We start from the raw sequence: 23,683 nt of genomic DNA, 5'->3' as shown, positions 1-23,683 counted from the left end.
GTTCATGTCTGCTCACCAACGTGTGCACTCCTTAACATCATAAAAGATACAAATTACAATGACTATTGGAAAAAGAGACATTGTAACTCGTTCTTTGTCCAACAGCACTTACATAATGGACTTTTCCTTACAACCGTTACTCTTTCGTTAATTACATGCATTTATTGACAATACCATTTAATTTTTTGTTTTATATACAGAAAATTTAAGTACTAAACATCTCAGTCATTAAAGGTTATTATATGAAATAGAATGGAGCATGTAGTCTTTGGCGATAATTGGTAGCACCTTACAGCATAGCTACCGCCAGATTTACAGTAGTTAGCGTTCACACAACTGATAATCATACTGGCGTCTGAATCACAAGAGATGTGTGTACTACCGGTATAGGTCGCTAATGCGACGAAATGATCTTTAAGAATTCAATCAGCACATGTTGTGTTCTTTATTTTTCGGCCTCTTTTTTCTGCAGTTGCACATATACAAGTTAGATAGGTTAGTTGCTATCTTTTGAACTGTAATAAAAGTCTCATCAATGTCACAAACTAGGCTATATCCCGACCCTAGATCATACACGACTGTACCATTGTAAAGCAGTAACTCAACACACACACAGTACCTAGAAATGTTAGCTCCCTTCACACACACACACACACACACACACACACACACAAGCACACAAAAAGTATAAACATTTACATAGAGATCGCAGATGCTTCCATTACTATCAAACCAAACAAAAACTGGACACATACAGAAACAGCAAAACAAAACACGCGAAATGGTGAGAGAACGGTGACCCTTTCAAACACCGAAATGTGGATTTATTAAGTGCAGGGAAAGTGCTGTGTGCAAAAACTCAACATATACACGTGGAATATGAAGAAGAATGCAATGAAAAAAAAAAAAAAAAAAAAAAAAAAAAAAAAAAACTGTGGGTAACAAAAAGAATAAAAACGTTTTATAGTAATAAGTAAAGTACGTGAACTGTTAATTACCCAAAGAAATAAAATTGTAAGAGAAAAAACTAGATTGTTACAGTGAGCACTGGAGATGCTTTAAAACAAAGCGAAACTCGTCTGGTTTTAATAAGATTTTTAATACAGTTGCAAAAAACGGCAATTAAACTGTATAACTTTTATTTAATTAGTTGTCACTACATGTAGCGATACAATGAGGAGATGGGTAACACTCTTTTAGAGATAGCCAACTCCGAAGTGAATGATCACATGCGGACGGGGTGAAGTTTGCAGTGAGGATATGCACCCACTGTGTTGTCGGATGGCTGCAAAAAACGGCAATTAACCTGTATAACTTTTATTTAATTGGTTGTTAATACGTGTAACGATGTAATGAGGAGATGGGCAACAATCTTGCAGAGACAGCCAACTCTGCAGTGAATGAATGCACGCGGGGAGGGGGGGGGGGGCGAAGTTTGCTATGAGATGAGGATATGCACGCACGGTGCAACCCGCTGGCCCTGGACAGGAGTCTGGCCACTGCTGGAGTGAGTCCGTAAAGCCCACAGCATTGTGGTAGCAAGTTTGATGGGCGGCCTTAGTGCAGGAAACTGGTATTGCAACAGAGATTCGAACCCGTGGCTGCTGCTGGCGATTCCCTATTGCCTCCTCATCTGGCGTGGCGTAGCCCGTTCGTCGTGGCAGACTACTGGGCTGCGATTGATTATGCTACAAAATCGATAACTATTTATTTCAGATTGCAGTGACCCTATTATGGCCATCGCCGCTTCTGGTTGTGTACTCGGCAACGTCATTGAAACCCCAGTGCTGGAGAAATCCCCTTGTCTGTGCCGTGCATTACCGTCTTTCTGGCAGGTGTAACGGGACAGCCTCCTCTAGCATAATTTTTCCTCAAGAGTAGTTGTCGATACCAGTATTATTTTTAGAATTTTGGACAGGTCAGTATTATCACAGTTGCTTTTCTGAAAACTATAGACACAGTATGTTATATTTCAAGCTAAAATTTATGAAAAGGATTTCGTTTATAAAATATTTTAGTTTAGATGTTATAATGATAAGTATTAGTTCTGAATGTACAGTTAAAATTATTTTTTTAGGAACATTTGAAATTACGAATTCTTTGCACACTTAAAATTTCTATTATTAATTACGCAATCCTCTACTGTTTAATATGTTTATTTCTAGATTCATTTATGAAATAATAACCGAAATTAATAATGTAAGGGAAACTACTAGAAATTCATTTATTAAGAAAATTTGTAAGCCCTTTGGAATATGGTTATTTCCACAAAGTGGGGTACTTGTAAGCTTTCCTCTGATGTGATCGGACGTAATTTTTGTAGTTTTGTGCTGACAATGTAAGTTCTGGTGTGTTAATGAGAAAAATCAAAATACTCTATGATATACCAAAATAGAGGAAATATATTTACGTAGAAAATGCTGCAACAACAATCTTCAAATTTATTCAGTTCAAACCAACCGTGAAGACCTGATGTGAGGTTTTCGGCTTGAAGAACCAGACCCATAGACAAGAAGAACTGGGGCCATCTGAATATGACAATCTCAGTTAACTTGAAAGTTTATTGTAATCTTCGACCCTCTCAAATCTTCATAAAAGACTCTGCTTATTAATTACTTGGACTGGACACTGTTTAATGTGGACAGTAGATGGATGTAGGAAGGAGGGGGGAAATTACACAAGTTACACCAAAAGAGCCTACCCATTCTTGCAATAATTTAGCATATTTGTTGTCTTAGTCCAAGTGATGACATGCCGTGCTCAGCAGCTACTTGCAGCTAATGCAATATTCTGTCACATCATCTCACAGATTTTGCCCTTAAGGGACTCCGGAACGCCCTATACTTGCAATGTTAAAATAACGCTTATAAATTACATCTTTCCTCACAAAGTATTTGAGGTAGGAAGTTGAACTTCTTACAGATTATTTATTGGAATATGGGCTACAACTTAACACAGGGATTTTACAAAATTTTAGTTCAGTTATTAAAGATGATATTTTTTTTCAATTGTAATGAAAATTCACAACATTTTTTTGCAATTTTTTATTTATATATTCAAAAATATACAGTTTTTTGGAAAAAGGCTGTGTTAAATTATGCAGAAGGTACTGTGTAACATTTACTGAAAGTTTGAAACAAATATGTTTGGAAGATCCTTAGAAAACATGTAATTAGTATGAGAAAATAAAAGTTTTGGGAATCGAGCGACAAAGATTGGATTAACTTTTAGTGCATTCCAGGTCTATAGGATGGATTATCTTCATCCTCTGCAAACTCCTCCTCCAGCTTCCTCTTGTTCCTCCTCCTGTTTACTCTTGCTTGTATTTCTAGACTCTGTACAGCCCTGTCTGCAGCCCGAAGGCGTTCCTTGTCTAAAGCAAGCATCGCTAGTACCATGTTAGAACCTATCGTCTTTATTGTTTACAGTAATAACACATACCTTTGGCTTTCCAACATTTCTCCTTTTCTTAAAAGCCTTCAGAGGATTTCTAATAACTTTACTTTTACTCATTATTATACTTCAACAAAACAGAGACTCAAGAAACAGAATTAATTACGAATATTTTCGAGATAACGACAGAGTAAATAAACATGAAACAATCGACAATCACACCAGCGATATATATTGAACCATCACAGGTTAGCCACAACACATACTTTATCTCACATCACTAAAATGTACTTGATGAACACGGACGTTAATAATAACACCATTTGACAGCAGTTTAACAGCGCCACAGTGGGTCACGCCCATGTAGAACACATTTCAAAAAAAATTTAAAAATAGTTGTAGTCTTCGGAATTGAATAAATTATATATCTATTAAAAGGTAATAGTCTGCAGATTCAGAAAACGCAAAAAAGTAAAAATTGAACTTTTCATGATTTTGAGCCTTTCCGGAGCCCCTTAAAATGGTAGCGACGCTACACCGCCCCATCCCTGGAAAGTATCCAGTCTCTCGGCTCTTGCTTTAGACTGGTCTGCACAGCATATCATATGTTACACCCAAATTTATATTGCACAAATATCCGGCTGCTCACTTTACACAGCTCAGAGTCCGCATTTAAGTTATAAACCTCATGTGCTACATTTATTCTTACGCTACTTAGCTGCTCACACTTAACAGTTCATTAGTTCATCTGGAACATACAATTTCGTGCTTATAAAATTCTCACACTCTGTCGTTCATGAACCCCTCGGCAATTTTCCTTGCAAATAATTAATCGAGTGGTCTCATAACGTCTTAAACACCAAGAAATACATTTCTCACTCACATTTACACCTTAGTATTCCTCGCTGATTCACTTTCATGCTCTAAGATCCAGTATACCGGGGTTTGTATTATCCGTGGAATGGTTTGCTGGGCAGCTCTCTACCTCAGATACATGAAGGATACGCATAGCAGAGTTAGTGCCACTACGGTGCTTCGTGTTGCGGCACACATGGTCATGTTCACTCGCCTTTGTCCTTCCAGACACTTTTCAACAAGCTGCAGCAACTGTTCTGCAGTAATTCTCCCCTCTCGTGCTGCTATCAACTGGTTGAGGGAACAGTTCAGGTCTGCCTTCAGTATATGGTTTCATGTGTCACGAAGTAGATGATATCGTCATACCTAAGACATTTAATGTCAGAAATATTCCGCAGTCGCGAATAAATTTCATACATTTATCGTTCAGGAGGGTTAGCTGCTGGTTTGGGAGTATCTCTAGTGGTTAGTCTGGCCAGTGCACCAGTGGCTGGGTTACGTTCAAGTGAGTAACTTCTGTTACAGTGGTTGGTAAACGGAAGGTTGACCCTGTTATGTCGCATACCGTCCCGTTAATCAACAACCCACCACCTCCCAGTTCTTATCATCTCGCTCCCGTGAACCTTCCCTGCCCGTAGCAACTCTCTACCACTCCCATGGTGTCGTACACAGAATAAATGCAATGCAGTCATCTTGCTGGAAATAAGGTCTAGGCTTCACAAAATTCCTCGGACAATCCTATCCTCCTGTTGTGCCTATGAATAGCTGCACCGCACATGCATTTGCAACACTTTGAATCACTCGAACTATAATGCTCTTTCTACGACACTGTCGATGCTCCTCCCCTGTCATCACTGCATATCTGTTTCCCTCTTCAGAAATCAGTAGCACATCTGCAGTCCTCACCTGTACAAATTTCTCTGTAGCTTTCGCTTTTACAGAATAGGGGTGAATGGTGTAACTGTACATGCCTGTCCATTACGAGGATCCTAAGCAATACGTAAAACCTTGTATGTTCCATCCTCAGCTCTACCGATACCACATTATAATAAAAAGGCAAGCTCCTTTTTTGTTCTCTTCTTAAATCCATAGTAGAGAAACAGCGGCACTGTTCCAGGTTGTCGATGGCCTCCATGATGTTGGGTTTGCGTTAGTACAGAATTACTAGAAAGATGAACGTAATCACAACAGAATCGGTACTTCTTAGAAATGTTTGTAGACTTCTTTGGGACAACCACAATTCCTGCCCCATCGATGGGCTATTACTTTCTTTTATTATTCCATCAGCCAAATGCTGGGTGACAAAGTACTCGAGAATCGGCTATAAATAACGAGGAATTCTATATGGCTTGCAGCCCATTGGTGCTTTGCTTTTCCTGCAGGAGTGTGGTGCTGTTTAACAAGTGTCGCTGGCAAAGGAACCCAAGGAAAAAAAACAAAACCTCAAATTCCAACAACAACTCCTCCATTCATACTCTTTCTCCTCCCTTCAGATGCTCCACCTTTTTACATAATACTGTTCTAGCTTCGTCCTGTGGCTGCCCATGGCGTACACATTTTGTGCACCAATTATGCTCCTTCAGAATGTCCAAATTCGCTATTAACATGCCCTTCCTCAGCTTCACATTTTCGGCCTCCGAAATTATCAAGATTGTCAGGTACTTCCGTCCAGCCATCGTTGTTTTGTACACATACGATACTCCTTTTAACCAACTAACTTGGTGGATCTAACAGGTAATTCCCTTCCAGTGGCTCTATTATACAGGATGTATCGACTGGTCAATCTGGCTCCGCACTCAACCAGTGCCACTTCCTGGTGCCACATGGCACACAGTTATGTAAATCAGACTTTTGTATAGTTGTATGTGACTTAACAGAAATGTACACTATGATAGACGCACCTTGCGACTTATCTACATCGGCGATGGCTTCTCCTAGCTGGAATGTCTTCTCCCTACGTTCCACTACATGACGACGAAGGTCATTTTTGGCATGGTGTTGATGCAAGATCTCCAACCCCAGCATTATGCTGTAATCCTCGCTTAAGTGAGGCACTACTTCCACTAACTGCTTAAACCCAACTGCCTCCACTTGAAAATCTATCTCCACTGACGCCAATGGCCTCATATCACTATCTACCACCCCACACTATATACAGCCTTGTGGGTTCCATCGTCTCTGGCCCACTAGATCTCTTCTCGCTGATGACACATTTGCCCCAGTGTCCCACAAAAACTTATATTTTATGCTCTGTACAACATCTTCTATTGCACATTGTGCCTCTGTGTGTATACATGTTGCATCTAATTTTAGTGGGAACGACCTTTAGCGGACTTCAGAATGGGTTCTTCCTTCCTCCTGTCCACTCTTTTAATGTTACCATAATGCTACTGCCTCTACACATGCCCCATATGCCCACATCTGTAGCATATGACTCTTCCCTAAAATATACCACGCCTATCACGCACAATCATTGACACATCAATCTCTTCACAAACCATCGCCAACCTAACAGTCAAATGGAGATCATTAGGCGACTATGAGCGCATTCTTCTTGACATATCCGGTGACAAGTTCAAAAATGGGTCAAATGGCTCTGAGCACTATGGGACTCAACATCTTAGGTCATAAGTCCCTTAGAACTTAGAACTACTTAAACCTAACTAACCTAAGGACATCACACACACCCATGCCCGAGGCAGGATTCGAACCTGCGACCGTAGCAGTTCCACGGTTCCGGACTGCAGCGCCAGAACCGCACGGCCACCGCGGCCGGCTGGTGACAAGTCTCTTAGGAAAGCATCGAGCGTTCACTTTTCGGTCTTCTGCAACAAAACTTCACTTTCTTCGTCCCTCTGACCCAACTCATACATATGAACGTTCATTGTCCTTATTCTATAGGCCGAATCCTCTATGGCTTCCCCTTGGCTCTTTGTAATAGCTTTCAGCTGTTTCCGAATGTACATCACACTGTTCTGCTTCATGTGCCTCTGCAGAATCTACCGTTTTAACTGCTTATATGCCTCTACCGCCCCTATCGCTTCCGTGCATCACACAAAAGCTTTCATCCCTCCTGCTAGGCGTAATTTTGCAACCTGCAACAAATGGGTATCAAACCAACCACCCATATTCGCCGACGTTGTCAGCCCCTCCATGAACGACATCACATCCTCAGATGGCCTTCCAGAAAAGGGACTGACTAGGCTAGTGACAGCTGGATCTACACTCCTGGAAATTGAAATAAGAACACCGTGAATTCATTGTCCCAGGAAGGGGAAACTTTATTGACACATTCCTGGGGTCAGATACATCACATGATCACACTGACAGAACCACAGGCACATAGACACAGGTAACAGAGCATGCACAATGTCGGCACTAGTACAGTGTATATCCACCTTTCGCAGCAATGCAGGCTGCTCTTCTCCCATGGAGACGATCGTAGAGATGCTGGATGTAGTCCTGTGGAACGGCTTGCCATGCCATTTCCACCTGGCGCCTCAGTTGGACCAGCGTTCGTGCTGGACGTGCAGACCGCGTGAGACGACGCTTCATCCAGTCCCAAACATGCTCAATGGGGGATAGATCCGGAGATCTTGCTGGCCAGGGTAGTTGACTTACACCTTCTAGAGCACGTTGGGTGGCACGGGATACATGCGGACGTGCATTGTCCTGTTGGAACAGCAAGTTCCCTTGCCGGTCTAGGAATGGTAGAACGATGGGTTCGATGACGGTTTGGATGTACCGTGCACTATTCAGTGTCCCCTCGACGATCACCAGTGGTGTACGGCCAGTGTAGGAGATCGCTCCCCACACCTTGATGCCGGGTGTTGGCCCTGTGTGCCTCGGTCGTATGCAGTCCTGATTGTGGCGCTCACCTGCACGGCGCCAAACACGCATACGACCATCAATGGCACCAAGGCAGAAGCGACTCTCATCGCTGAAGACGACACGTCTCCATTCGTCCCTCCATTCACGCCTGTCGCGACACCACTGGAGGCGGGCTGCACGATGTTGGGGCGTGAGCGGAAGACGGCCTAACGGTGTGCGGGACCGTAGCCCAGCCTCATGGAGACGGTTACGAATGGTCCTCGCCGATACCCCAGGAGCAACAGTGTCCCTAATTTGCTGGGAAGTGGCGGTGCGGTCCCCTACGGCACTGCGTAGGATCCTACGGTCTTGGCGTGCATCCGTGCGTCGCTGCGGTCCGGTCCCAGGTCGACGGGCACGTGCACCTTCCGCCGACCACTGGCGACAACATCGATGTACTGTGGAGACCTCACGCCCCACGTGTTGAGCAATTCGGCGGTACGTCCACCCGACCTCCCGCATGCCCACTATACGCCCTCTCTCAAAGTCCGTCAACTGCACATACGGTTCACGTCCACGCTGTCGCGGCATGCTACCAGTGTTAAAGACTGCGATGGAGCTCCGTACGCCACGGCAAACTGGCTGACACTGACGGCGGCGGTGCACAAATGCTGCGCAGCTAGCACCATTCGACGGCCAACACCGCGGTTCCTGGTGTGTCCGCTGTGCCGTGCGTGTGATCATTGCTTGTACAGCCCTCTCGCAGTGTCCGGAGCAAGTATGGTGGGTCTGACACACCGGTGTCAATGTGTTCTTTTTTCCATTTCCAGGAGTGTATTAAAGGTTTCGGTGTCCAGAGCAACGCTGTTTCCTCATCCTCTGCTGCAAGCTTGTTCCGCAAGATCGTATTATCTGCTCTCCGTTGTGCTACTTAATAAACCTCGTTTGAACCGCCTTCCGGCCAGTAACACTCTGCATCTCAGCCTCAACATCTTCATTCCTCATTCTCATGCAACATAAATATGCAAGTAATGAGAAGGAACTGGTTGTTCCGTTCCATTACGTTATCTAAAGGTTCCAGAATTCCTTTATTGTTAGTAACAGACTGGTCTTTGTAACTCTTTGCTGTTATGTTGCCATTAAATGTTAGAAAATGTGATTCTATGAGCAGGAAAATTGTAATGCAAAGATGTATGTTTTGTTTGGTTTTCTGGAGCCGAGCGACCGCTACGGTCGCAGGTTCGAATCCTGCTTCCGGCATGGATGTGTGTGATGTCCTTAGGTTAGTTAGGTTTAATTAGTTCTAAGTTCTAGGCGACTTATGACCTCAGAAGTTAAGTCGCATAGTGCTCAGAGCCCTTTGAACCATTTTTTTTTGTTTGGTGCCATACTAACTCTCGTAGGTAAACAGGCAAAGATGGACCAATGGTGTGAAAGTATACAGGGGTTGGTATCAAGGCCTACCCTCCCCCCCGTTAGGGGTGCTCCGCCATATTTCGTCGCGCGGGTTCAGGCTGGCTGAGAGTCCTGCGCTGGTTTCCGTCAAGCAGTTCGCTAATTTAACAAAAGGATGAGTTATGTCATAGATTAGGTCACTAATTCGTTGTTTTCAAACATCACCATAGTTAGGCTTACGTTAGGACCACTTTTTAAATTATTTTCTGAACGCATTGGATAGTTAGAATTCAGGAATCTAACGTGAGCGTGGAGAGCTTTCTAATCTAGTTTTAAGTTGTTAATCCTGTGGTGCTTTCAGCATTCACAATGTTTTTAATTGATTTCTCAGTTAGCGGGCGTTTAATTATTTCATGGGACCGATGACCTCTGCAGTTTGGTCCCTTTAATCCTTAAACCAACCAACCAACCAATTATTTCATTTTACTAAATTCCAGAATTTGTAAGATTTTTATTGGTACATGGGATTCTCCCTTTGTGCAAGCTTCAACAATGTGCTCATAACCATGTGACAAAGAGTAATCATTTCCTTGTTGTACTTTCAATTTAGGAATTGAGCCTGTGAATAGTGTGAAATATTTAACTAATTTTGCGAGTCAAGTTAGTTGATTTGATTTCTTTAGTCTATGTTGGTCTTCGTCTCCACGCTTCCACGTGTGCAGTGCTGTTCGGAGAAGCGGCCACCAGCATCCTGAATTAAATTCAGCTACATTTTGCGGGTGAAATTATTGTATAAAACCCAAGAACGATCACAAATGGTGAATAATTTGGAGCCTTTGGTTTCCAAGATCCTACGTAGACTTGGCAGCACAATCGATGAGCTAATGATCGTTTTTGTGTAGGAACTGTGTGCATTTCGTGTGAAGATTCGATATTATCCAAGAGTGATTAAAAGTGGTGAATAAATATACCTGCAATGACCCCAGATGTCAATGAAATGTTGTGATTGGTTCGGCATTGCATATGATAGTTCCTGTAGAAATGCAGTGTAGTTTTTGCTAGCATACGTGTGACAAATTAAAGAGGATGTGTTTCATTTTTGTGTATCAACTGTGCATGTTTGCGTCTGCTTGCGTGCCACCCGACCTTCCACTATAAGATAGCGTCCTAGTTTGCTACGTTGTTGCCGACAAAATCAGAGAGGAACCCCGAAATTCGCTTTGAATGGATTATGTTGAAATAAAAGTTATTACTCAGTCCGAGTGTGGGAAATGTATCAGCGGGTCGTATGAGAATTGCAATCGCAAGAACAACGTAACATTCCGCCCCATCCTGTGCATATCACTGAATTAAGAAAACATTCAGATTAGAGGGATTGCGCATCATGTCCTTGCAACTTAATGAATGTTAATGTGTGCATCACCGAGAGTGGTGGCATGTGGTCCAATAAAAGTGATATTTATATGGCAGTCTCACGTGTATAGGCCAGCAATTCCACCCCCCGCCCCATACCCACTAAATGTAATCATGAAACGACCCACTGACAGATTCTAAACAGCCCAAAATTTACCCACTCGAACTTTCCAGAAGTAAGAGAAACACGCAGGAACAATCTTGCATCAGTAGCATCAAACTGAAAAATGAATAACAAATTATATTTTCCACCCAATCATCATGTGTCTAGACTCCCTGCGATGCCTCGCAACACGAGAAAAATGGTGGCACGCGATACAGACACGGATTCAGCATATGGCACAGAATGTTCAAGTGGGTTACACTGCGAACATTCACAAGGATCCAATTACTGCTCCTTGCTGTTTCCCCGAAACTCAGACGCATCACACACCACCTCTGGCATAAAGAAAAGTAACCCTCAACTTATGGTAACATTTTCTCCTGCATCCCGTGCCTGTCATATACAGGGTGATTCAAAAAGAATACCACAACTTTAGGAATTTAAAACTCTGCAACGACAAAAGGCAGAGCTAAGCACTATCTGTCGGCGAATTAAGGGAGCTATAAAGTTTCATTTAGTTGTACATTTGTTCGCTTGAGGCGCTGTTGACTAGGCGTCAGCGTCAGTTGATGCTAAGATGGCGACCGCTCAACAGAAAGCTTTTTGTGTTATTGAGTACGGCAGACGTGAATCGACGACAGTTGTTGAGCGTGCATTTCGAACGAAGTATGGTGTTAAACCTCCTGATAGGTGGTGTATTAAACGTTGGTATAAACAGTTTACAGAGAATGGGTGTTTGTGCAAAGGGAAAAGTTCTGGACGGCCGAGAACGAGTGATGAAAATGTAGCACGCATCCAGCAAGCATTTGTTCGCAGCCCAGGAAAATCGACTCACAGAGCTAGCAGAGAGCTGCAAATTCCACAATCAACTGTATGGAGAGTCCTACGAAAAAGGTTAGTTATGAAACCTGAACGTCAACTACCCGAGGCGATGGATCAGCCGCCAGGAAGCCCGTGACAGAGCACTTCATCACTGGCCTCCAAGAATCCCTGATATTACCCCCTGCGATTTTTTCTTATGGGGGTATGTTAAGGATATGGTGTTTCGGCCACCTCTCCCAGCCACCATTGATGATTTGAAACGAGAAATAACAGCAGCTATCCAAACTGTTACGCCTGATATGCTACAGAGAGTGTGGAACGAGTTGGAGTATCGGGTTGATATTGCTCGAGTGTCTGGAGGGGGCCATATTGAACATCTCTGAACTTGTTTTTGAGTGAAAAAAAACCTTTTTAAATACTCTTTGTAATGATGTATAACAGAAGGTTATATTATGTTTCTTTCATTAAATACACATTTTTAAAGTTGTGGTATTCTTTTTGAATCACCCTGTACAACAACGGTTTTTCCACTCATCCCACCGTGTTGACACTGCAGCTTGTGGTGCAGACGTCCTGCTGCATGGACGATGCACCCTCTGCTGCGCAATGAAGGCGTCGCCGCCACTTCTGACGCCAATTAATAGGCAAACCCAGGAATCGTGGGGGTGGCTGCATTGTCAAAATTGTCTAACGGCTGAGTGTTGAGTCTGGATGGCTGGCCGATGAAGGCTCAGGGAGGAGCGGCTGTCGAAACCAGTAAGAAAGACTGCTGGCCTGCGAATGATTATGCTACAAAATCGACAGCTATTTATTCCATATAGCGCCGCACCTGTTATACCAGTGCACTGCATCTGGTCACGTACACGGAGACTACACCGATGGAGAAATCCCTTGTCCTGCGCCGTGCATTATCACGGTGCTGGCAGGTTAAACCAAGTGAGCCCAGCCCATCTCGCAATAATTCAACATGGTTATTGCCTTAGTCTAGATGAAGATGCGTCGTTCCCACCAGCTAACAGCAGCTAATGCAATATGCCTCCGCACCTTGTCACAGATTTTACTCTTAAAATGGAAGGATTCAGAAAAGCATTGACAATTTTGTAAATGTGGTAGAAGCAGTGATTCGCCGTTCAGTAGAAAGAAAATAGCTGAGACATTTCGAGAGTGAGGCTACTCCCATGATAAGACAGGCAACTAGGCAGTTTGTTCCAGATTGGTACATACATCTCGTATTAACTAAAATAAAGCTATGCGACGAGATAAATTCTGTGTTTAAGCAACTTGGAATACGAAACATTTCTGTTATCCTATCTGCAGCACCGTTGATCAATGGTCACATGTCAAGCTAATCGTATTGCGGAAGTGTAATTTGAGTATTTAAAGATGATTGAAAAGAATGTGTAACTAGGAACTATGGAGAATACATGCACGCATTATTTTAGCTGCCTGTCTGAGAGAACAGAGAAAAAATTGTGACTTTTATTAGTGGGCTACACATTAAGGGGCTCCGGAAAGGCTCAAAATCATGAATAGTTCAATTATTTACTTTTTTGCGTTTTCTGAATCTGCAGACTATTACCTTTTAATAGATATATAATTTATTCAATTCCGAAGACTACAACTATTTTTAAATTTTTTTTGAAATGTGTTCTACATGGGCGTGACCCACTGTGGCGCTGTTAAACTGCTGTCAAATGGTGTTATTATTAACGTCCGTGTTCATCAGGTACATTTTAGTGATGTGAGATAAAGTATGTGTTGTGGCTAACCTGTGATGGTTCAATATATATATCGCTGGTGTGATTGTCGATTGAAAGCTTCATACAAAAAACAAAAACTCAGTGATGGTAAAGGGTTGGATGGGAATGGAAGGTTAACTGACAGTGTAATTGACAAAATACAGAACTATTATGGAATGGCTATTAGGCAAAATACACAAAGTGTCGACGAAATGAAGAAGGCTGTTTGGGCTCTTTTTTTTTCATACTTCTTCAACCGATGAAAATCCCCAACATAGCTTGTGTCCCAAAGAAGAAGACAGTTGGTGTAAATATAACAAAGGATTGCTAACTGGTGAAGTGTACACTCATAAGCATAGTCTGCCTCATGCAATAATGGAGGTGATAAAACCTATTTTCAGAGACTTAGCAGCACCTGAACTGTTGAAAAAGTGTATTCACGGAAAAACTCAAAACCCCAATGAAAGTGTAAATAGTGTTATATGGTCGAGAATCCCCAAGACTGTATTTGTTGGCATAGAAACACTTCACTTTGGTGTGTATGATGCTGTTGTGACTTTCAATGATGGCAACATTGTAAGGTGCAAGGTATTTAGAAATATGGGAATGAAGATAGGTTCTAACATGGTACGAGCGATGCTTGCTTTAGACAAGGAACGCCTTCAGGCTGCAGACAGGGCTGTAAAGAGTCTAGAAATAGAAGCAAGAGTAAACAGGAGGAGGAACAAGAGGAAGCTGGAGGAGGAGTTTGCAGAGGATGAAGATAATCCATCCTATGGACCTGGAATGCACTAAAAAGTTAATCCAATCTTTGTCGCTCGATTCCCAAAACTTTTATTTTCTCATACTAATTACATGTTTTCTAAGGATCTTGCAAACATATTTGTTTCAAACTTTCAGTAAATGTTACACAATACCTTCTGCATAATTTAACACAGCCTTTTTCCAAAAAACTGTATATTTTTGAATATATAAATAAAAAATGGCAAAAAAATGTTGTGAATTTTCATTACAATTGAAAAAAAAAATCATCTTTAATAACTGAACTAAAATTTTGTAAAATCCCTGTGTTAAGTTGTAGCCCATATTCCAATAAATAATCTGTAAAAAGTTCAACTTCCTACCTCAAATACTTTGTGAGGAAAGATGTAATTTATAAGCGTTATTTTAACATTGCAAGTATAGGGCGTTCCGGAGATCCTTAACAATGAACATTAATTGCAATTTATTGGGCATAGTAAGATACATTACGGGTTTATAACGTTAAACTGTGAGATTAGTTCGTTCCAGGAATAGAAGATAAGTAAAAAATTGTCTTCAGAATTAATTATGCAGGTAGTAATTGCATGTGAGGCTGCTGCTCAGTTCTATTCTGTCATTACTGAAACTGAACTTCGTTCCCTAAATAAAGTCTAACAGCTGTCAGAATTCCTTTAATTTATCTTGATGACTGCTGAAAGTATTGAAATAGTGCACTCGACTTGATGAAACGTGCAGAACTGATAATGTGTGCACGGAAGTTCACTGTTCACTTATACAAAGTAACCAAGGACCGGTTCTGATACACTGAGCAAGCTATACAGGATGGTCCATTGATCGTGACCAAGCCAAATATCTCACGAAATAAGCGTTAATCGAAAAAACTACAAAGAACGAAACTTGTCTAGCTTGAAGGGGGAAACCAGATGGCGCTATGGTTGGCCCGCTAGATGACGCTGCCATAGGTCAACCGGATATCAACTGCGTTTTTTTAAATAGGAACCCCCATTTTTTATTACATATTCGTGTACTACGTAGAGAAATATGAATGTTTTAGTTGGGCCACTTTTTTCGCTTTGTGATAGATGGCGCTGTATTAGTCACAAACATATGACTCACAATTTTAGACGAAGAGTTGGTAACAGTTAGGTTTTTTAAATTAAAATGCAGGACGCAGGGCCAGCCGGAGTGGCCGAGCGGTTCCAGGCGCTTCAGTCTGGAACCGCGCCACCGCTACGGTCGCAGGTTCGAATCCTGCCTCGGGCGTGGATGTGTGTGATGTCCTTAGGTTATTTAGGTTTAAGTAGTTCTAAGTTCTAGGGGACTGATGATCTCAGAAGTTAAGTCCCATAGTGCTCAGAGCCATTTGAAGCATTTTTGAACAGAACTTAGGTACGTTTGAACATTTTATTTCGGTTGTTCCAATGTGATACATGTACCTTTGTGAATTTATCATTTCTGAGGACGCATGCTGTTACAGTGTGATTACCTGTAAATACCACATTAAGGCAATAAATGCTCGAAATAATGTCCGTCCACCTAAATGCATTTGTGCATTTGGCAATACGTGTCACGACATTCCTCTCAACAGCGAGTAGTTCGTCTTCCGTAATGTTCACACATGCATTGACAATGCGCTGACGCATGTTGTCAGGCGTTGTCGGTGGATCACGATAGCAAATATCCTTCAACTTTCCCCACAGAAAGAAATCCGGGGACGTTAGATCCGGTGAACGTGCGGGCCATGGTAGGGTGCTCCGACGACCAATCCACCTGTCATGAAATATGCTATTCAATACCGCTTCAACCGCACGCGACCTATGTGCTGGACATCCATCATGTTGGAAGTACATCGCCATTCCGTCATGCAGTGAAACATCTTGTAGCAACATCGGTAGAACATTACGTAGGAAATCAGCATACATTGCACCATTTAGATTGACATCGATAAAATGGGGGCCAATTATCCTTCCTCCCATAATGCCGCACCATATATTAACCCGCCAAGGTCGCTGATGTTCCACTTGTCGCAGCCATCGTGGATTTTCCGTTGCCCTATAGTGCATATTATGCCGGTTTACGTTACTGCTGTTGGTGAATGACGCTTCGTCGCTAAATAGAACGCGTGCAAAAAGTCTTCATCGTCCCGTAATTTCTCTTGTGCCCAGTGGCAGAACTGTACACGACGTTCAAAGTAGTCGCCATGCAATTCCTGGTTCATAGGAAATGGTACGGGTGCAATCGATATTGATGTAGCATTCTCAACACCGACGTTTTCAAGATTCCCGATTCTCGCGCAGTTTTTCTGCTACTGATATGCGGATTAGCCGCGACAGCAGCTAAAACACCTACTTGGGCATCATCATTTGTTGCAGGTCGTGGTTGACGTTTCACATGTGGCTGAACACTTCCTGTTTCCTTAAATAACTTAACTATCCGGCGAACGGTCCGGACACTTGGATGATGTCGTCCAGGATACCGAGCAGCATAGATACCACACGCCCGCTGGGCATTTTGATCACAATAGCCATACATCAACACCACATCGATCTTTTCCGCAATTGGTAAACGGTTCATTTTAACACGGGAAATGTACCAAGAAGCAAATACCGTCCGCACTGGCGGAATGTTACGTGATACCACGTACTTACACATTTGTGACTATTACAGCGCCATCAATCACAAAGCGAAAAAAGTGGTCTAATTCGTATTTCTTTACGTACTACACGAATATGTAATAAAAATGGGGGTTGCTATTTAAAAAAACGCAAATGATATCCGTTTGACCTATGACAGCGCCATCTAGCGGCCAACCATAGCGCCACCTGGTTTCCCCCTTCAAGCTAGACGAGTTTCGTTCTTTGTAGTTTTTTCATTTGACGCTTATTTCGTGAGATATTTGGCCCGGTCACTATCAATGGACCACCCTGCATATAGAGACATGATTACGCTTTTATTACAAGTGCAGGGTTTATTTTGGAAGACTCTTTATTACGCTAAACAGCGAGTGATTTTCTTTTTCAGGTAAACTTTTTCTTCTTAATGTCTATTGATTTTGTGTCATTCACGAGCTATTCCGCAACGCCAATTTTTGTGTCTTACGTTGCTTGTTTTCAATTTTATAATTGCATGATAATTTTGTTACTTGCAGAACTCTTTCAGCAGTGACATAAAATGTAACGAATCGTCACTGACCACCACAAAAAAAGAAAAAATGTGCCGATTTATTTTGTTGCAAGATTTGTAATAGCACGGTGGTGATTGTTAAACACTGACAGAAGTCAATAATTCACGTTAGGTCCATATTGTACCTGCTGTCTTCTATTCAAAAGCCTCCGATCATTTCAGTTTCTTCAATACGCAGGGAAACTCAAATGTGAGCTGTATTCCGAAAACAAATGTAAGTACAAGAGTCCCTTGCTTCATTCAACTTACCTCATTATGAAAGCCAGGTTCGACAAACTTCCGATGGAGTTTCCAGACTTCGCCTTTGTTGACGAGCAGCCCATTGCCTTGGATTATGCTTAACATGAAGCCGAGGTACGGGTCCCGTTCACGTGGTTTACTGGTCACTAATAGCCGTTGCACGTCCTCGGGTTCCGTTATCACAATGACTAGCTTTGGCCCGACGTAAAACCTGTAACGTGGCATAAGAAATACAAGTAAGTTAAGTAGTTGTAAGGAATCGCTGTTGACATGACCAAGCAAAGACACCTCTCAAGAATTCTTTGATTTTGTTATGCTTTTATTCGTCTCTACATTCTGACTTCCAATATTTCGTCGTTCAGAAAAGAACCGACTGCAATTCAGGGTATTGGAAACACAGATGGAGGTCATCGTGGTGCTGTTGTGTTTCCACAAAATGTAATGATGCAAATGTTTTTGTGCGTGTGAGTTTGAGGCGATCTTCTGACGATTAACGACCAGATATGGATATAATGTTTGGGAGGGATACTAGTTTCTAAGAGGAGGTTAGGGTACGGTGTGGGTTGGAGATGGGAGTTTGTCGGGGGAGCGTTATAGCGTTTTGGCTACTCGTCATGTCCTGCCGCCTTGCTGTAGCGAGGTGGGGATAGGTGTATTGCATCTGCTGTGTAGGGCATAACTGAAGTGAGATTAAAAAAAGGGAATCCGGCTATGAGAAATGAAATTGGAATGATTTTGAGAGTACCTGTCAGCCGAATTTAACTCAAATGTGACTGACCGAACAGTGTGAATTACTGAGGAGTATCAGCTTGCTCGAAGTGCTGGGAGTTACGATAAAACAAAGCTACCAGCGCGCTGATATCTTACACCTGTTAATTATTAAAAGATTAAGAGAAAAAGTGTGAAATTTTAGCTAAACAGTTCATTTAAAAAAGTCATACTGCACTAATTTCTGCACAAGTAAAGTAGATAAAGTGTAAGAAGAAGTGAAAAAGTGAAGAAGAAGTGAAAAAGACGTCACGGTACTCTAAACCTTCACCAGTAAATCCCACTCACTAAACAGTTTTATACCTGTGCCTTAAAGACAGAACAGGAACTACTTATTAGATACCAAATATCTCTGATATTACGACATACCTTTGACACTTATCAGCCTATTGCCTGTGATATTTTTTTCATCGTTTTCATTGCACACAGCACTGTGTAAACCAACGCGGCCTGGATGAGAAAACCCTTGGTACGTTTGCTTATATCTAGGCTATCCGCTGTCCACAGCAGACGAGACAAGAGAGGAACTTGGCTAAAAATATGACATCTACATTAAAATTCGTATTGGATTCAGGTCACCAGGAGTATGAGCTCTCCGACAAAACATCTGGTTACATACATTTAAGTTTATTACCTCAGAGTTAGTAATGCCTTTCGAAAAGCATTAGAATACCACAGCAAATATCAGTCGTTCTAATACGGTGCTGCTTTTAAGAAACGACTCGTAGTAACTATGTCCCAAATATTTCACAATAGTGAAAGAAACATAAACATGACTTAAGGGGGATGTATGTAAAATCGGTCAAGAAAGGTTTTTTCCCACAAGATAGTTCTGTAGCACGTTAGAAATACTGCCTCCAATTTCAGAGTTTAATTTGTGCCGCAAATGATATAAAAACCGTGTTGTTTCAACCAATGTGCAGAGCCCCGCTCTTTTTCTACACGCCTCTCTCCTTGTTTGAGCTATTTCATTATTTCCTGCCATTCCGAAAAGACATCTATACAGTACACAAGACTGTGAGCTAGCTTGCGATGCGATTAATTACGATTTATTAAAGAAATGCAGGCGTTCTCGAACACAAGACCCGAACGAAACTTCAATAACTTCATTTAGAAGAGACGCCCAAAAACAACATTTTGCTCATCTATTACAGTCGGTAGTTCCTCGTAAGTTGTTTTTCTAGTGTTCATTGATAGTAACACAAAAGGAATCAGGATCAAGAATCAGGATTTGTATGAGACTAGGATTCGATGCAGGTTGCTGAAAACCTATTGAGGAAGACTGATGATGTGCATAATGCTTGTTCCGAAATGTCGGTTAAGGATATTGGCAAAACGGCACCCCAGAAAGATAAAAGGAAAGAGCTACATGAAAACCAAGATCAAACATGTAGTTCAGGCCAAAGTTAAGGTATTTGTTTGCGGCATGAACACCAATAAAATCTTTTATCTGCATTTCTTGCAAAATTCATTTTCAGTGTGTAAGGAATATTTTCTGTTGAACCATTACGTATAAAAAGTTGGACTTTGCCACAGACTAGGTACATGCCATGACACAACTTTTTGTAGCACAAAATCTTTTCAAAGTGAATTATTGTAAAATTTATTTAAATTTTTTGAAATTAAAATTCCTATTTATCATATATATATAAATTAAAATATTATTGCTCGAGTGCTAAGACTTATACTAAAAATCTGGTATACAGATTTATTTAACTAATTACTAAAACTTACCACATTATGAAAGTGATAAATAAAAGGTTTTTGTACTCAAATAAATGTTAAATACGGGTGAACATTAATAAAATCCACAAACTGTAGGGACGGATCCCGACTGGAAACGGAGAGAAAAAGGTCATATGAACACTTGTCCAGAAATGCATCGTTGCCACAGTAGATGGCGCTGACGAATGACCGTTCCTCTTATCAAGTCCCGTGTTTTCCTTATGTGCACTACTGGCCATTCAAATTGCTACACCACGAAGATGACGTGCTACAGACGCGAAATTTAACCGACAGTAAGAAGACGCTGTGATATGCAAATGATTAGCTTATCAGAGCATTCACACAAGGTTGGCGCCTGTGGCGACACCTAGAACGTACTGACATGAGGAAAGTTTCCAATCGATTTCTCATACACAAACAGCAGTAGACCGGCGTTGCCTGGTGAAACGTTGTTGTGATGCCTCGTGTAAGGAGGAGAAATGCGTGCCATCACGTTTCCGACTTTGATAAAGGTCGGATTGTAGCCTATCGCGATTGCGGTTTATCGTATCGCGACATTGCTGCTCGTGTTGGTCGAGATACAATGACTGTTAGCAGAATATGGAATCGGTGGGTTCAGCAGGGTAATACGGAACGCCGTGATGGATCCCAACGGCCTCGTATCACTAGCAGTCGAGATGACAGGCACCTTATCCGCATGGCTGTAACGGATCGTGCAGCCACGTCTCGATTCCTGAGTCAACATATGGGGACGTTTGCAAGACAACAACCATCTGAACGAACAGTTGGACGACGTTTGCAGCAGCATGGACTATCAGCTCGGAGACCGTGGCTGCGGTTAACCTTGACGCTGCATCACAGAGAGGAGCACCTGCGATGGTGTACTCAACGACGAACCTGGGTGCACGAATGGCAAAACGTCATTTTTTCGGATGAATCCAGGTTCTGTTTACAGCATCATGATGGTCGCATCCGTGTTTGGCAACATCGCGGTGAAAGCACATTGGAAACGTGTATCACCCGGCGGATTGGTATGGGGTGCCATTGGTTACACGTCTCGGTCACCTCTTGTTCGCATTGACGGCACTTTGAACAGTGGGCGTTACAGTTCAGATGTGTTACGACCCGTGGCTCTACCCTTCATTCGATCTCTGTGAAACCCTACATTTCAGCAGGATAATGCACGACCGCATGTTGCAGGTCCTGCACGGTCCTTTCTGGATACAGAAAATGTTCGACTGCTACCTGGCCAGCACATTCTCACCAACTGAAAACGTCTGGTCAATGTTAGCCGAGCAACTGGCTCGTCACAATACGCCAGTCACTACTCTTGATGAACTGTGGTATCGTGCTGAAGCTGCATATGCAGCTGTACCTGTACACGCCATCCAAGCCATGTTTGACTCAATGTCCAGGCGTATCAAGGCCGTTATCACGGCCAGAGGTAGTTGTTCTGGGTACTGACATCTCAGGATCTATGCACCCAAATTGCGTGAAAATGTAATCACATGTCAGTTCTAGTATAATATACACTCCTGGAAATGGAAAAAAGAACACATTGACACCGGTGTGTCAGACCCATCATACTTCCTCCGGACACTGCGAGAGGGCTGTACAAGCAATGATCACACGCACGGCACAGCGGACACACCAGGAACCGCGGTGTTGGCCGTCGAATGGCGCTAGCTGCGCAGCATTTGTGCACCGCCGCCGTCAGTGTCAGCCAGTTTGCCGTGGCATACGGAGCTCCATCGCAGTCTTTAACACTGGTAGCATGCCGCGACAGCGTGGACGTGAACCGTATGTGCAGTTGACGGACTTTGAGCGAGGGCGTATAGTGGGCATGCGGGAGGCCGGGTGGACGTACCGCCGAATTGCTCAACACGTGGGGCGTGAGGTCTCCACAGTACATCGATGTTGTCGCCAGTGGTCGGCGGAAGGTGCACGTGCACGTCGACCTGGGACCGGACCGCAGCGACGCACGGATGCACGCCAAGACCGTAGGATCCTACGCAGTGCCGTAGAGGACCGCACCGCCACTTCCCAGCAAATTAGGGACACTGTTGCTCCTGGGGTATCGGCGAGGACCATTCGCAACCGTCTCCATGAAGCTGGGCTACGGTCCCGCACACCGTTAGGCCGTCTTCCGCTCACGCCCCAACATCGTGCAGCCCGCCTTCAGTGGTGTCGCGACAGGCGTGAATGGAGGGACGAATGGAGACGTGTCGTCTTCAGCGATGAGAGTCGCTTCTGCCTTGGTGCCAATGATGGTCGTATGCGTGTTTGGCGCCGTGCAGGTGAGCGCCACAATCAGGACTGCATACGACCGAGGCACACAGGGCCAACACCCGGCATCATGGTGTGGGGAGCGATCTCCTACACTGGCCGTACACCACTGGTGATCGTCGAGGGGACACTGAATAGTGCACGGTACATCCAAACCGTCATCGAACCCATCGTTCTACCATTCCTAGACCGGCAAGGGAACTTGCTGTTCCAACAGGACAATGCACGTCCGCATGTATCCCGTGCCACCCAACGTGCTCTAGAAGGTGTAAGTCAACTACCCTGGCCAGCAAGATCTCCGGATCTGTCCCCCATTGAGCATGTTTGGGACTGGATGAAGCGTCGTCTCACGCGGTCTGCACGTCCAGCACGAACGCTGGTCCAACTGAGGCGCCAGGTGGAAATGGCATGGCAAGGCGTTCCACAGGACTACATCCAGCATCTCTACGATCGTCTCCATGGGAGAATAGCAGCCTGCATTGCTGCGAAAGGTGGATATACACTGTACTAGTGCCGACATTGTGCATGCCCTGTTGCCTGTGTCTATGTGCCTGTGGTTCTGTCAGTGTGATCATGTGATGTATCTGACCCCAGGAATGTGTCAATAAAGTTTCCCCTTCCTGGGACAATGAATTCACGGTGTACTTATTTCAATTTGCAGGAGTGTATTTGTCCAATAAATACCCGTTTATCATCTGCATTTCTTCTTGGTGTAGCAATTTTAATGGCCAGTAGTGTATTACGGATGATCGGGTTAGTTGCGGTTGTCATGCAGGATAAACATAATCGTACTTTGGCTTATACCACGTTGGTGGACCACGTGCCTGGAGCTCGTACTAAGGTTCGTCCCAATATGCTGTGGAGCCCGGTCCTCCAGATCTGGTGTACGCACAGTCTGCCGCCTCCCTGCATGTTCCTCCGTCTGAAAGGATTCTTGATCATACAAACGCCCAAAAAGGGCTTGAAGTGTCGTGTGATGTGGTTGGTGTCTCGTGAGGGCACTCGTTTTGGTACAGCCGTGCTGCCTCTTGACCGTTTCCATCTACTTGGCCGTACACAAACACCGTCTCGGCTTGTTCCCCACATGATTACTGGACCAGTCTGCTGCTTACTGAACGCTGCGTCCATTACGCAGTCTGCAACACACAAGGAATGCGCAGCATTTGGATGGAGGAACTGTCATTTCTCA

At 43.3% G+C, this 23,683-nt stretch overlaps 1 protein-coding gene across 1 annotated transcript in view; it reads right to left on the bottom strand.

Moving 5' to 3' along the window:
* The window catches only part of LOC126176872 (cytochrome P450 4C1-like), a 292,368-nt gene that overhangs the window by 208,649 nt on the left and 60,036 nt on the right, over positions 1–23,683 (bottom strand). Inside the window, exon 2 of the mRNA XM_049924065.1 lies at positions 17,725–17,926. Coding sequence (XP_049780022.1) covers positions 17,725–17,926 — 202 coding nt within the window. The remainder of the gene's footprint in view (positions 1–17,724; positions 17,927–23,683) is intronic.

Source organism: Schistocerca cancellata, chromosome 3, assembly GCF_023864275.1.
Source record: "Schistocerca cancellata isolate TAMUIC-IGC-003103 chromosome 3, iqSchCanc2.1, whole genome shotgun sequence".
NCBI lineage: Eukaryota > Metazoa > Arthropoda > Insecta > Orthoptera > Acrididae > Schistocerca > Schistocerca cancellata.
Note: the sequence above shows the minus strand (reverse complement) of the source record. Positions and strands in the feature narration are given on the sequence as shown.